Raw genomic sequence first — 15539 nt, 5'->3', positions numbered from 1 at the left:
GTGTGCTGGGGCTCTGGACCCCCGTGACATTTTCGTGTGTACCTGGGGAAGGAGCCCTGCACCGGCCGCCCCCTACGGCCGCCCGCCTGCCCGCTGCAGCAGTGGTCGCCGAGGCGGGTGTGGGGAAATGGAAATGAAATGCATAATTCATGGCGGTGGTGGCGTGCGATCTGAGGGGGGCGGTCGTTGCAGAACTGAGAATGAGCGGCAGTGGGTACGTAACCTCTCCAGGTTAGAGGCTGCTGTGATAGATGGTCTGCATTGTTCTCTCTCTGACCTTTGTCTGAACTTCCCCTTAGAAGAACAGAGGAAATACAGTTCTGCCTTTTCCCATATTGTTTTTGAATAATACCTTCGGATGCCAGCTTTTAGTGCTACTGTTCTGTGTGGGGTTTTGCTCTCCCCCTGACACTCCCCCCCGCCCCCATGCTTTGTAGCTTCCCATAGAAAAATCTAATCGCTAATGGCTTTATCCGAGTACTGATGGTAAATACAGAAGCTACACAAACATTTGTCTGTACTGAACACAATACATGTGGAGGAAAAACAACCCGGCAGCATCCTTTCCCTCCCTCTGCTCCACCCTCCCCTGCCAAGCAAGACAGTCCCAAGAAGGGTCCTCAGTGGTGACACGGGGCTGAGAAGTGTGCGGGGTGTCGCTGCTCAGCAGAGAAGATGATGGACCGGATGCTGGAACCTCAGCTCCGGCTTGTGGAACAGAATGGCTTCAACCCGGTGTGAAGGTGCGAGCAGAAATGATGCTCACTCGCATTAAGCCACGATGCAGCCCAGGGGGAGAAAATAGCAAGGCTGGGGACGTGTGCCATGGTTTTTTCATCCCCCTTTCCACTGCGCGGCCCGAAAGGCTCGGCGTCGTTTCCCTGCACACTTCTCTCCACCGCTGTTGATTTCCTGGTCTGAACTATGACTCCCCCATGATGGCCCATAACTTCGAGTTCTGTGATCATCTGAAGTCTATCAACCTCTGTAAAGTCAGGGAAACCCAGAAGAGGGAAGAAGGGAGAATTGTGTTTGATTTTCACACAAGCAAGAATTGCTTAAAGAATTAGGCAGAATTGTTCACTTAGCTTCAAAACTGAATCTCCAGTTGAATCTTTGGGGTATGTGGGGTTGTTTTGTTTTTTGAAAAACACACTCTTTGAGGCCGAATGAAAAGGAACTGGACAGTTCTGTGTCAGAGCTTTCACACCGGGGACGGAGTTTGGTGATCTCCGTTTGGGCAGCCGATGCCGACTGTTGTACACCTGCTGTTGTGTGCAGTGCGAGCCGGCTGCGCCGGCCTGCTGAGCCCTGCCCCAGCCAGCACTTGCAGGCTCTGTCTCCTCAAGGAACTTCTGATCTCAGGGGGAAGCCAGGACAGGCTTAAATACATACGCACAGAGACCCACTTACATCTCTGACGCTACAGAGGCAGGCGTGACAAGCAGCCACCCGCGTAAATGATACCACAAAACTTTTATTCTTTGGCAAACAAGAAACTGAAAGAGAGATTGCTGTTGTTCTCTCAGACGTCCATTTAATTGCTTATGTTGGAGTTGAATTTTTAAATCTCCCTAGTTGTCTTCTCTCTCCCCATCTCCACCTATTATTTCTTCATCTTCAAATGGATAAATAGTATCTTCTGTTTCCCTGACCACCCCTCAGCTTATATATATCTTTAAAGATATAATACAAACTTCCTATGTCAAGCTTCTCCTATTAAAAATAGAGCTTGCTAGGTTTCTGTTGATATTTCGCCATTGGAGTTCCCGTTACCAGAGAAGAACTCAAAGAGCTTGCTTGCGCCCTGCCCATTCTTGCCTTAAAAATAAATGGCCAGGTACTGTGGCTCAAGCCTGTAATCCCAGCACTTTGGGAGGCCAAGGTGGGAGGATTGCTTGAGGCCAGGAGTTCAAGACCAGCCTGGGCAACAGAGTGAGACCCTGTCTCTACAAAAAAAATTTTTTAAAATTAGCTGGGCATGGTAATATGTGCCTGTAGTCCCAGCTACTCAGGAGACTGAGACAGGAGGATCATTTGAGCCCAGAAGTTCGAGGCCATAGTGAGGTAGGATCAGGCCACTGCACTCCAGCCTGTGTGACAGAGTGAGACCCTATTCCTAAAATAAACAAACAAATCCTGTTTTCACTTCTTTCTCACATAATCAGCCACTCATTTCAGTTCAGCAAACATCTGTGTATTGAGCATTTACTATGTTCTTGACATAGTGCTTGGTGGGAAGAAAAAATAATGAAACCATAGCCCCTTCTAGCTCATGAGCATTAATAGTGACACCCAATATCTGTGGACACCTCCCTCCTTTCCCCAGCATACAAGGCTCCGTGCTGGGTGCTGTGAGGTGGACAGAGATAAATAATGCACAGTCTGTGACCTCAGGGTGCTTCCAGTCTAGGTGAGAAGCTGATTACAGATCATTCTCATTCTTAAAAAAAAACTATCCTGCAAGGATGAGTGAAAGAGCTGAGACAGCAGCAGACGGAACTGGTGTTGCGGGGACAGAGACGAGGAGAGAGCCCAGGAGGAGCAGTGCTCTCCGAGAGGCAGACTGACGCATGTGGAGGGGAAGCCTGGGCCTCATACTGGAGTCCCGGGGTTCTGCCTTCCTCACGGCCCCAAACTCCTCCCACGCCCACCAAGGGTCCTTCCCCCTCCTTTCTTCTTTCTTTCTTCCCTTCCTTCCCTTCTTTTTCTCCAGCTTTTGAGTCTCAGCTGATGTGTGACACCTCCCTCGTTCCACAAGCTGGTTAGCTCACTTGGCTAGAACAGTGGTCAGTGCTCCTGGGAACAAAGTGAACATTCTGATCTCTTCTGCCGAGGACCGCTCCGTCCCACAGGCCTGTGCGAGAGCCCAGCTCTGGGGTTACGGAGAGGCCCTGTTGTGGGGATGAGAAAATCAGTTAATGAGAAGATAGGGCAGTGGTATCCTCATCTGGGGGACGGCATTCTCCCCTTCCTCAGACAGAAGCCTCTTCCTGCAGGGGGCGTCAGTGCTGTCCCCAGTGGGTTCCATCCCTCCGTCGCCATGGAGGTGCAGCTCTGATGATGTTCAGCCCCTGTGTGTCTGCTACACTTCAGCACCCCCTAGTGGGAGATGGAAGAGCCAGCTTGGTTTTTCCTCCAGGACCTACACACAAGCAAGCAAGCTTTGGTTTGGTTTGGGTTTTTTCCAGCTCCTTTAAGAAAAGTTAAGTGTTGGAAGGTTTTCCCTAAATCAGCTGCCCTTGGCTGGAGACCTGGAGCCGATGCCCATTTTGTTTGGCAGAGTTCTCCTGTTCCTGACTCCTGCTGGAACAGCAGCCAGTCCTGTGAGAGTTGCCTCCTTGTGCCACGGGCAGGTGCTAGCAGGCGTGCTGTGAGAAGACAGGCTGGCGCTAAGTCCACTCTGGGGATGTTTCAGAATTGGGTGAAGGACATACCCTTCATGGGTCGTCTTTTGCTGGTTTGGTCTCCTGGCAAAGCCGGGACGGTGTGCACGTCCCCAGCTCACCCCAGCTCTGCTTACCCCACTTACATCTGCCTGCTTGGAGATGGGCTACATCCTGTACCAGGATCAGAACCTACTCCATCGGCCAGGATGGTTCCTGGTTTTATTTGAAAACTTGCTTTGGGGAGGGTATTGGCAGGTTTTGGCCCTTCACTCTGAGTAATTCTCTACCGAAAGCACAATACAGGGAGTGAGGCCTCTGGTGATGATGCCTATTTTATTGGAATATCCCAGAGGCTGCGATGGAAATTCACCCTTCAACATGCGTTTGGCCCCTTTCCTCAGTGGATTCTTTTTCATAGCTCAGGTTTCTGGCTTCTGCTGTCTTAACTGGTATACCTCCCATTGGTGACACGGAATGCGTGTCCCTCTCAAAGAAGGAGCAGGTTTCTATCTTCAGTCCCCTGTCTCTTATCCTAGACCACTAACCATAAAGAATGGCTTTGTGACTTAGCAGAGGAGCCACGTGATCAGGTGATGCTATGTGGAAAGGAAACTCCCCAAAGACGAGCCTCGTCTGCGGTGCAGTCGCTCATCTCAGAGAGCGGGAGGGGGCGTCTCCAGGCCTGGGGAGCCCTGGGAAGGAAGGCGGCATGATTCTTCTGCCTCGTGTTGGTTCATTCATTCATACAGCAGACGTTTATTGAGTACTCACTATGAACCAGTTGGAGCTAAATGTTGAAGCAATGAGAAGTTTTACATTTAAATCAGTAATGTTGCACATAAGTAATACTACTTACTTCCTTAGTATGATTATTATCTGGGGTAGAGGGTGAGTCTTGAATTAGCAGGTTAGTGTGGAAGAGGCCAGCCTTTTCCCGGCCTTGCATCTCATTATCACTCTATTGGTGGGCACCGTATCACCAGGCTGAACACAGTGAAGATGCTGCATTCAGAAATGAAATTCCAAATTCCCTGCCAGTGCAGAGAAAAGAGGAGTGGCCCCAGAAAGCTGAAAGGTGACAGCAGGTGACAACATGACTTGGGTTAGGCCTTCCCAGAATCAGCAGGCATCCGGACAAAGCTCTAAATGCACATTTTCAGCCCTCAGCTTCAAGCAACAGACTGACAAGTCAGAAGAAAAACAATCAGCAAAAGGAACTAGGATAAGGCCCATCATAAAAGAATGCCCGAGGCGCCTCCTTTCTCGCCAGCTGTCTGATTTCTGCAGCTTCAGCCTGTTGTGCTCACCTGCTCGGAGCCTCGTCCGGGTGAGCAGCAGAGTGCAGCCGAGGCGTGGGGTCCACACTGCGGGCGCACCCCATGCTCGCATGCGTGTGCAGACTGCACGTTACCGCCTGTCCGCGCTGATTTCAAAGCCCCTTTGAGGAGCAGGGATATTGTATGGCAGGAAATATGAGAGGGCTTTTGTGATGCGGACAATGTTCTGTTTCTTCACTTGGCTGGCAGTGACACTGGCCTTTGCTTTCTGATAACTTACTAAGCTATACATTTTTGTAATACACTGCTTTATATATGCGTTATCTTTCACAATAAAAATAAATAAATATTTTAAAAGAACCCAGAGCAGTATATATGTAAAAAAGAATCACTGAAACTCCTGATTCCATTTCTCTGGCTGACAGGTGCTTCTACAGACATTTATCGAGCACGTTCTTTTGCAAAAGGCACCAGTGTAAACCTGGCCTGGTGACACTGCAGTCCTGTCCAGGCTGGACGGCCAGACCAGGTTTTCTCCAGCAACCCTTGGCTTCATGGTAAAGCCACCAGAGATCAGATTGGGAGATATCAGGCCACCCAGGCCAGGGATGGATAAAGCAGACACAGCACATGTCAGGAGGGTGCGAGTTTATAGAAATTACAGGGCAGTGTGAATAACTTTGAAATGACCCATGGTGAAGTCCAACCTGGTTCTTCCAGGAACATTCCTCATTGAGATTGTGATTCATAGTTTCTTTTTCTCTTCTCTTTCCTTTCCTTCCCTTCCCTTCTTCTTTTACTTCTCCAAGCCAAGTCCATATCACTAGAAACATGCATCCAGAAAGCTGTGCTTTCTTCACTTTGTTTTAATACGCAAGCACACAACCGCAGATTTTGCATCGGATGCACTATGGACAGCTGAGGGCTGGTTTCCAGTGTGCACCAACAGCATCAGAAGCCTCCAGAGATTAACTTCAGCTTAAGTTCCAGATCCAACCCTTTCTTCTGGTGTACAAGCAAGCAAGTTAGATTTTGCTGCTGTGCTTCGCAGAGCTGGAGCAGCACTAGGACAAAGGATCAGCATGAAAAGTGTGTAAGTGTGTGTGTGTGTTTAGTGCACACCAGGAAAATCTTACTCAGAGCCAAGATACTCACTGTCTGTAGGAATCAAAAAAACTGCCACTCTGATTCTAGCATTTATGAGAAGTGGCCAGTTGAATCAAGGAAGCCAGCTTGCTTTGGGAGACTGTGCAAGTGTGGCATGAGAATGATGTCAACGTGTAGACCAAACTGTGATTATGGCAACCTCCCATGTGGAAATGATGTTTCATTCTATGTCTTGAGCGTTTCTGTTGGTGATAGCTGCAGATAATCCATTGCGACAGAATCTCTGGTACAGGTCTTGAAGTGGTCCTCATCGGCACACGGTCTTACAGACATCTCCAGTGGCCCCTAGGTAGATCGAGAGTATCTCTGCTGCTTAATAGCGTTGCTGCTTGTGTTACGTCAAGCTGTAACCACCCAAAAGCTTGAGTGGGTTGTCTGTCCCTCCTAGCTCTTATTTTTGAGTCAAAGCCTTGTTCCTTTGTTTGCAGCAGCTCTCCCCCGTCATTTCTTCAGCTTTTTTACGGGGCAATAGTGCCCTGGGGCAGAATGCGTAGAGTGCCTGGGGTTCACAGCGTTTGGTTTGGCCATTCCCAGGACAGCTCAGCAAAAGCTGGCACGCTGGTGGGCTCCTGGCCACCCTTCCCTCCAGTTTTGCTCCTCGAACTTCATCCGTGGGTCCCTTTTTCCTTTTGTTCACCTACCTAGCACACTAATCAAAGACAAAACTGTTTCTCTCTCTTCTCCTGTTTGCCTAGGAAGCTTACCTGGAATTAGCCTCTATCGGTGTTTAAATCTCCACTTGGACCTTCTGGACTCCCCAGCAGCATGCTGAATTTGTGCTGTAGGGATGCTGCCCCGTGTTTTCCTGGCAGGCTCACCTGTCGTCAGAGGGCACTTTCTCTGCGGGGCTTCCCCAAGGTGCCCTCCAGCCCTTACCTTTCAGCCTGTCTTCTGCGCAGGTCGCTCACGCTTCTGGCTCCAATCTCTCTAAAACAGCCTCCTCCTCCTCCCTGCTCTTCAGAGTTTTGCCGCTGTTTCCTGGGTCCTGTGTTGCTTTAATGTAAGCCCTCACCTCCCACTCCAGGTCGCCAGCTCAAAGAGTGGCTCAGAGCTTGAGATAGCATTGCCAGGTCTCCTTATTTTTGCAGTGGAAACCTAAGATTTAACAACCCATCTGAAATACAATTTTACATTTTGATTGCTTCTGCCCCAGCCATACTGAGGTTACTTTCAATCTACATATATTTGTGGGAACGGGCTTTTTCACTGCAGTTCAATTTGAGTATACCTTATAATATCAGTGATTATAAAATACCATGGACTAATAGAGTGTCTTGCTTCCAAGGAGTTCAAACGGCTTTATAATTCTGCCAACCATAATTTATCTTCATAAGTTGCTGTAGAGACAAGAGAAAAGTGAGATTAATAATCATATTTTATAGATGGTGAAATAAAAACTCAGAGAAATTGAGTAACATTTTTTCCGAAATGCACTGCTCTGCCTGTGCTCTCTGATTAGTGCTGCAGATTTACTGCCTGAGCTGGGAGTGGCTGTGAACCTTGCCCTGGTTTTATTAGTGTGCTGCGTAAATGAGTGAGACGTTGACTGGTCTTAGACTTGAATCCTGAATCCCGCATCCCAGACCTCTGTTCCTCTGACTCCGTGAGCAGACTCGGTAAAGCTGGTCAACTCTGCCCAGCCGGGTCCTCAGACCCACGGGAGCACCCTCCCACACCTGCTCCCTGGGAATCCGTCCGACCTCAAGACCAGTGTACTGTTAGGAGTCCAGGCAGCCTGAGGGCAGGGACTGTCTCTTCAGTCCTCGCTGCACAGTGCACTGCATGCAGCCAGCACCAAAGTGGGACCAAATACAAGGAACACGAAGTTACGGTACTGCTTCCCTGTGCAAGGAAGGCACAAGGGGGTGCGCATAGGAGTTTCATTTCTAAAGCTGGGTCATAGGTACTTAGTTGTTGGTTATGTTACTCTTTACACCTTTTTTTGTATAAAGAAGTGAAACAAAATTGTTTAATGTATATGCTTTAATATAGTTCAACAGAGTTTTCCTAATGTTTCAACGTATGAGAAGAAAAGTATATTTTTAAAAATGAGGGAAAGGGGTGCTGCTTATTTTATCGTTGTCACATGGGCATATTAATAGATAAGTCATTTAGTATTTGTTGGTTGCCTACTCTATGCCAGGCTCTATCCAAGGTGCTTCCTGTGATGCTCTGTTTAATCCTCACGCCAGCACGAAGCAGGTGGCCGGCCAGGACCTGCCAGCGCTGGTGCTCAGCCCCGCGAGCACTGGGCTCCCAAGCCTGGGCAGGCCCCTTGACGTCTGTAGCTGGAGGCCATTCTCCTGCAGGATCCATTCTCTGCCTTGTTGAGAGAGCCAATGGAGCTAAATATCAAGGCTTCCATAATTGATGTGTTGAAAATGACAGTTTTTTTCTCTTTCTATAGAGAAATAGAAATTTCAGTGTCTTGTTATGAGAATGTTGGAAAGGAATGATCCCTCTTTTTCTTAGGTGCAAATTTTGTCTGACACTTCATGGTATTTAAAGCATTTTTGATGTCCCAAAATAGTAGTGAGGAGATTCTTTAAGATGGTTCCATGGGGTGGTGCTGTAGCAGGGAGGTGAGGAGCAGCAAATGACAGATGAGTCCTTAACGGGAGATCCTCCTTCACAGTAGTTAGGAGCCAGCAGTCCTCCCTGCTCTAGAACTGAACTGAGAACAGAAACAGCCCCCATGGAAGAAACTGGAATATGATGGTCAACCCAAAAAACAACGTAAACTCTGAAACAGGAAGGCCAAGTAGTCTGCCTCTTGTCATAGGAGGTATTGACAAGGTGAGGCTGCCAGCTCCGGGGAAAACTGCTGGGACTGTGCAGTTGGCGTAGATTCTTTCCTTCTACAGATGTGTGCTGAGCACTGACCACGGCCCAGGCACTGTGCCAGGCTCTGGAAGTACAGCAGTGACATGGGGGACATACTCACACTGCCCTGTGCCTGGGGGCTACCCTCTTCCTGGCCACTTATTAAGGCTTAGCCCACCCTGCTTTGCTTCTCCCCCACCTTGTCCCCCCACTGTGCGCTGTATGCACACTGCATGTTAGCTGTCAGCACATTGTTGCCTCTGACTGACAGTGAGCTCCTAGAGGAGCCACAGGGTCTGGTTTGTTTTTTGATCTTCAGCACACAGTACAGTGCCTGGCACATAGTAAAAACACTTAGTAAATGGTGGTTGAATATTCTAATAAGTAAGTGAATGAGTGCAGTTTGAACCAAATTCTGGCCTAGAAGGAACATTGTTAAGAATGAGCTTCACTGAAGACTAAACACGCCTTAGCAGCCGTGGAACATACTTCAGGTGGGCTGAACAAAAAGCAACAGATTTTAGAGTTGACTTTTGAACTTCCAGGAACTCAGAGCTTTGTAGACCAGCAGAACAGAAGGACAAGGCATCTGCAAGACCAGATCACAGCAGAATGGCCTAAAGTGCCCCAAGGATTACCAGGGGCCAGATGGAGAAATACCTTCCTTACCAGGGGGCGCACGGTCTGGGTTCAGCAGCTGTTTACAAAGCAGCTTCTGTGTGCCAGGCTGAGGATCGAGGATGAGTGAGACACAGGCCCCTACCCTGCAGAAGGTTTAGTAGGGCCAGATATCCAAACTGGTATGTGTGTCAAAAATGACAGTTTATTCTCTTTCAATAGAAAAATAGAATTTTCAGTATCTTGCTTTGGGTATGTTGGAAAGGAATGATTCCTGTCTTTCTTAGGTGCAAATTTTGTCTGACACTTCATGTATGTTTAAAGTATTTTTGGTATCTCAAAATAGTAATGAGATTCTTTAAGATGTTTCTGTGGGGCCAGTAGGTGCTCAGTTAGCATTTATCAGACCAATCTTGTGTAAGCATTAATATGTCATTCACATTTGTGTCCTCATCACCTGGCGCAGTCAGCACAGGGCAAGTGAGCAGTGTGGTGTGTGTGAGTGAGGAAGACTGGGAGGAAGGAGGACAGGCTGTATCAGAAATGTCTCGTGAGTGCAGTGAAAAGGATGCGTCCTTAGGGGTGGGAGAGGGTGTGGGGGTGGATTGGAAAAGGTTGAAACCTGCAGGCAGTTGCAGGAGAGGTCTGGATTGAAGAGGACCTGATTTAGCCAGCAGCAGCAGCTCTGGGTGGGGCAGTGGCTTCAAGACAGAGTTCAGAGACAGCCTCTAGAGGTTGGGATGGCCATGGTCATTAGTGAGAGGCTCAGACTAAATCCCTGAGGTCCCAGGTCCTGACCCTGCACAACCCTGGTGCCAGCTCCGGCCCCGCCATGCCTCTCTGTCATTCTGCTATCATTCTTCTGCGAGCCACCTGCAGGCAGGTGTCCCTTGACTCTCCTGCCATCTGCTCTGCACAGGTGCCCTGCACAGGTGGGTGTGGCCAGCACACTTGCTGCTCCTGGCACCTCTGTTCCTGCTCATCCTTGGGCTAAACTCTGCCTCCTTGTACCCCAGCCCTGATTCCTTCATGAAAAGTCTCCCCTTCCTTCTCGTTTGTCTGCGCTGCCTTAGAACGTTCAGTCTGAATCACAGGTTTTAGCACTTTCTTATATTTAATAAAGGCTTATTTTGAGTGCCAGGTACTGTGCTGCCCTCACCAGCTTGGTAGGGGGCGACAGAAAATGAGCAGGTTTTTAGGAAAATGCTGTAAAGTGACATTTATGGCACTGTAGATGGAGACTAACTGGTGTCATGGGAGGCCTGTCTGTAGCAGTGACAATTAAGCCGAGATGTGAAGGATGACAAGGAAGCAGCCATTTGAGAGCCAGTGGGGACAGCATTTGAGGCAGAAGCAACAACATCACAGGAAGTCCAGAAGGAGCTTAGGGTGTTCTAGAAATTGAAGAGAAACCAATGGGACTGGAGCTCTTGACTCAGAAGAGTGGTTGGAAATGACAGTGGAGAGGCGGGGCAGGGTCCCAATCATGGACATCCCACGGGCCACGGAGGGACTGAGCTCTCATTCTGAGTCCAGTGAGGAGCTTCCAAAGACTTGTAGCAAGGGCGGGGGCCGGGGGGGTGACCTGTTCACTGTGGCTGCCTGGGAGGACGGAAGACAAGTGGAAAGGCTGGAGAGGAAGCTCCAGGTGACACAGGCTTGGCCAGAGCTGTGGCGGAAGAGATGGAGACTCAGGGACCAACTTGGGCTAGACTGTGGAGCCGGCCACATTGATGGATTGGATGTGGGGATGAAGGGAGAGAGAGGAAATAACCACCATTCCCAGGTTTCTGGCTAAGCAGCTGGAGGGTGGTGATTCCACTCAGTGAAATGAGGAGGACAGCGGGAGGAATACATTTAGAGAAAGGACAGAGAAGAGTCCCCTTTCAGACGTGTGAAGTGTGAGATGACTCTGAGACGTTCCAGAGGAGCTCTCAGGCTGTCAGAATGTAAACTGGAGCTGAAAGGAGAACTCCAAGATGGAGACAGAAATCTGGAAATACTAGTAGGATTTAAACCTGTGGGAGTGGGTACGACTGCTGTCTCTGTTTCCTAGGGCTGCTGTGACAAGTGCCGCAAAATGTGTGGCTCAAAACAAGCAACTCTTTTCTCACAGTTCTGGAGGCTAGAAGTCCAAAGTCAAGGTGCCACCAGGGTCCTGCTCCCTCTGAAGGCTCCCGGGGAGGATCCTTCCTTGTTTCTTTCAGCTTCCTGTGTCCCCAAATGCTCCCTGGCTATGGCAGCGTCATTCCAGCCTCTGCCTCCCCCTTCTTATTAAGGGCACCCGTCATACTGGATTAGGGCCCGCCTACTCCGGGATGACCTCACCTTAACCAATTACGTCCGCAGCAGCCCCATTTCCAAGGTCTCGGGGACTAGGACTTCACCATATCTCTTAATGGGACACGATTCAACCCATAACAATTCCCCAGGACGAGGATGGAAAGACAGAAGGGGAGGCCTAGGACTTTGGCAACATGTGGCAGTTGCATAGAGGAGGACAAGCCACAAGCAGAGAGGCGAGACAGATCTGGGCAGAGGATGGTGTCATGAAAACAGAGAATGAGCGTTTCAGAACAGGAGAAAATGGTCCACTGTGTGAAAGAAATGCAGCTCTCGGGTCAGAGCTGAGAAGTTGACCCACAGATGTGACGACATGGAGATCACCGCTGATCTTGACAAGTGCGGCGCTTCCTGGAGCAGAGTGTCCAGGTCCAATTAGAGGCTGAGAAAATAATGTGAGGTGAAGAGGTGGAAACCGCAGGAGGAGATTACTCTCGAGAGAGAGAGAGTGGGCTCGGAAGGGGAGCAGAGAAATAGGACAACAGCTGTAGGGTGATGAAGGGATTAGGAAAGGTTTAGTGTTTTGGTCTGGGGATTTTTTTTTTTTTTTTTTGGGTCTGTTTCGTCCTTGTGTTCCGCTTTGTTTTGTAAAGTGAGAGCCACTAGAGCATGTTGTGTGCTGCGTCAGCTCTATTTCCATGTCTGCGTGTTGTTACACACATTTCGTATTCGACTTGGGTTGTCCTGCATGCCTTGGTGCTGCCTTCCCGGCAGCGGAGCCTCACAGAGAGGACCGTGCTTCTCTTTGTCTCCCAGCCACCTGGCCAGATGCTCACACGTTTGTTCTTTGTGGTGATAGCAAGAATATTCTGCTGCGCATATCATGACACCATGAATGGCTGCCGTTTCATTTTCTTGGTGGACTAAGCAATTTTCACAGGGCCTGCTCATGTAATGTCAGTTGTCGAAATCTACGTCTGGTGTTTCTTACCAAAGAACATCACTAAAGTGCCTTTGTGTGACAGGCTTAGTTGTTAGATTCTGCCTTGTACACCACCAGGGAACAGAAACTGTTAGAAACTGCCTTCTTGGGCCATGAGAACCAGTTGATTAACTTGGTAGGGACAAGGTCCAGTCCAGAGACTTGGTAGGTCAAGTCCAGAGAAGTCCTTAAGCCTGTTCTTAAGACCCAACCCGGAGACTGGAGTATCAAACATCCAAACATCAGGGCTCTGAGAGGGCAGGGCCTAACCAAGGGTCCAGGTGACAGGAATAGGGGGGCAGAGGTGAGAATGTGCTGGACCCTTAATCCAGTAGCCTAGGGAAGGCAGCCCAGGACCAGAACTCTTCTCCTGAGCAGAGGCCTGAGTCCGCGTGAGAGGAGGCAAGGGAGCATCTCTGACTCTAGAACAGGGAGGGCGGAAAGGAAAGCAGTTTCTGACAGCATAATCTTCTTTGTAATGCTCTTTTCAGATAGCCCTCCTTTTCCAAGAGATGTGGTTTTTTTTTAAATAAACTCTAATGATCTCTAAAGGCACTGCTAGAGGCAATCTGGTGATAATCTCATCAGTCACAGGAATGATAAGTGAATCTGGAAGCCCTGGTGTGTGGGCAGCACTGACACAGGTGACTGAGGCAGGAGGTGGGGCCGAGGCCACATGAAACAGGAGGGGCAGCAGGAAGCACTGAGCTACCGCGGGCATCCCAGCTCCTCAGGCCTGAGGACAAGGGCAGCCTCTGATGCTCACACCACTGCTCAGCAGTGAGGACTGAAGGGGACAAAGGCCAGAGGGGGTGACGTGCCAGGCAGAGCACAGGCAGCTGGGGATGCCCAGCAGGGACAGGGACAGTGGAAGTCTGAATCAGTAGCACCCAGGCAGCTCACGCCGCACCCCGGCAGTCACTCCCTCCTGCTGCCCAGACCGGCGGCTACGGATGGCGCTCTAGGAGCACCCGGTGGAGTGCCGAGTCTCAGCTCTGAGGAAGGGAATAAACTCCATTTTACATCTGAAAAATCAAAACTGTATAACAAGACATGTTTGGGTTTGGGTTTTTTTTTTTTTTTTTCCTCAATACTATCAGAGGAAAATAGATGAGCAACAGGAACAAATTTAAAGGGGGAAAAGGGGTGCTTTTTAAGTGGGGAAAATTCAGCTAGAAGATCGGAGACCGTTTCTGCTTGCTGCCTTCCTCCCCCTCATGCCAGGTGGGAGAAAGGTACCCGAGAGAGAGAAGTCTCCCCAGCTCCCGTCACTCCCACTCTTGCTGCGGAAAGGGTGGGAAAGTAGCCTCTTCCAACGCTGCTTAGTCAAGTGGAAAATTTATAGAGAAAACAAAAGTCAGGCTAATGCATTTCATTATCAGCACAGTGCCTTGGGCCACATTCTTTAAAAACATAAGCTGTGTTCATATCTCAAACTTCGAGCCTGATTTCTCCAAAACATACCCCTACCTAATCATGACAGATTCTTAGAAAAGATGTGCTCTCTGGTCTCTCTAGTTTTGCTTACCAGCTACTCGTGAAATTTTCCCTTTGAGTTTGGTGATTTCCTTCGGAATCTCCGGTCTGTAACTTTGTTGTTGTTATGAAGGAACGTAACTCCTACAGCCAGGAGCAGGTTGTTCATGGACTTTATGATGGAATTCTGGTTCCTGTTCAGACTATGTGTTCATGAATAGGGTTCTACAATTGTAATATTAGATAACTTTTAAGATTAACTTTTTAGAAGGTAATGGGAAAAACAGCACTGTTTCCTTGGGAAGGTGTGATGCAAATTCCTAAGCAAGTGATCATTGCCGTGAACAGATATTGGACATAATCCGATTATTTTGGGTGGGGGAAGCTTGTTTTACATATTCCTGAAAACAGAATACCTGGAACTGTTTGCAGCCAGCTGCCTGGGGGGCTGTAGTGTGCTATGATTGCACCCAGGAATAGCCACAGCACTCCAGCCTGGGCACCATAGTGAGACCCTGTTGGTTCATTGATCGATTGATCAATAGGTAAAAGAAAACATAATACCTGGATTTCAGAATTCCTTTGTAAAAACCATGCATTCTCCACAGATTAGCTTCCCAGATTTTCAGCTACAAAAGATAACTTCAGAGTATCTCTAACGTGGTTATTGGTTCATTTGATTGGGGTGCGATGGCAGCGAAGTCAGTAGACGTGGTTCCCTGTAGGGCTGTTCTAAAGCCACAGACCTATGCTTCATCTCAGCCAACCATCTACCTGGGTCGTCCGCTGATAGGAAAACCAAGCCAGAGAATGGAAGGATCGTTGCAACGCAGCGCTGAGCACCATAGGCCCTTCATGGGGGAGCCGGTAATGGCATCCCAGGTGTGGAAGACAGAATTCATATAGAAATAGCTGCCTGCATTTCCAAATTGCTAATGGTTTCTTCTGTTTCTCCTTTTCAGGGCCCCTGAGATCATCCTTGGTTTACCATTCTGTGAGGCGATTGATATGTGGTCCTTGGGCTGTGTCATCGCAGAGCTGTTCCTGGGCTGGCCGTTATATCCAGGAGCTTCAGAGTACGATCAGGTGGGTCCAGATGGCACAGGTATTCACAGGCCTCATTCTTCGTCTGGAAAGTACCCTGGATTAGCATTTCATTTATAGCATGACAAAGGGATGGGATTATGGGTGTTACCTTGCTTCCCTGAGCCTTGCTATTTTTTCTTTATTCCTTTTGCTCTTCCCTTTTTCTTTTTTCTTCTTTCTTTCCCTATAAAATTGTCATTTTCATTTTTCTCAAAGCCCCTAGAGCCATTAGTGTACCATATGTACGGTGACAGGAAAAGCCCTGACCTCATTCTCATCTTTTCTTGCAGATTCGGTATATTTCACAAACACAGGGTTTGCCAGCTGAATATTTATTAAGTGCAGGGACAAAGACAACTAGATTTTTCAACCGTGACACAGACTCGCCGTATCCTTTGTGGAGGCTGAAGGTAGGAAGAGCTTCCCCTCCGCTCCTCA

At 48.8% G+C, this 15539-nt stretch overlaps 1 protein-coding gene across 4 annotated transcripts in view; it reads left to right on the top strand.

Annotated features, from left to right (window-relative positions):
- HIPK2 (homeodomain interacting protein kinase 2) overlaps window positions 1-15539 on the top strand; it is a 179061-nt gene that overhangs the window by 112529 nt on the left and 50993 nt on the right. For all 4 annotated transcript variants that reach the window (XM_069462040.1, XM_069462038.1, XM_069462037.1 and 1 more), the window contains exons 3-4: window positions 14978-15101; window positions 15392-15511. In XM_069462040.1, the coding sequence (XP_069318141.1) occupies window positions 14978-15101; window positions 15392-15511 (244 nt within the window). The remainder of the gene's footprint in view (window positions 1-14977; window positions 15102-15391; window positions 15512-15539) is intronic.

This window comes from Eulemur rufifrons, chromosome 29 (genome assembly GCF_041146395.1).
Source record: "Eulemur rufifrons isolate Redbay chromosome 29, OSU_ERuf_1, whole genome shotgun sequence".
Classification (NCBI taxonomy): domain Eukaryota; kingdom Metazoa; phylum Chordata; class Mammalia; order Primates; family Lemuridae; genus Eulemur; species Eulemur rufifrons.
This window is presented reverse-complemented; position numbering and strand designations above follow the sequence as displayed.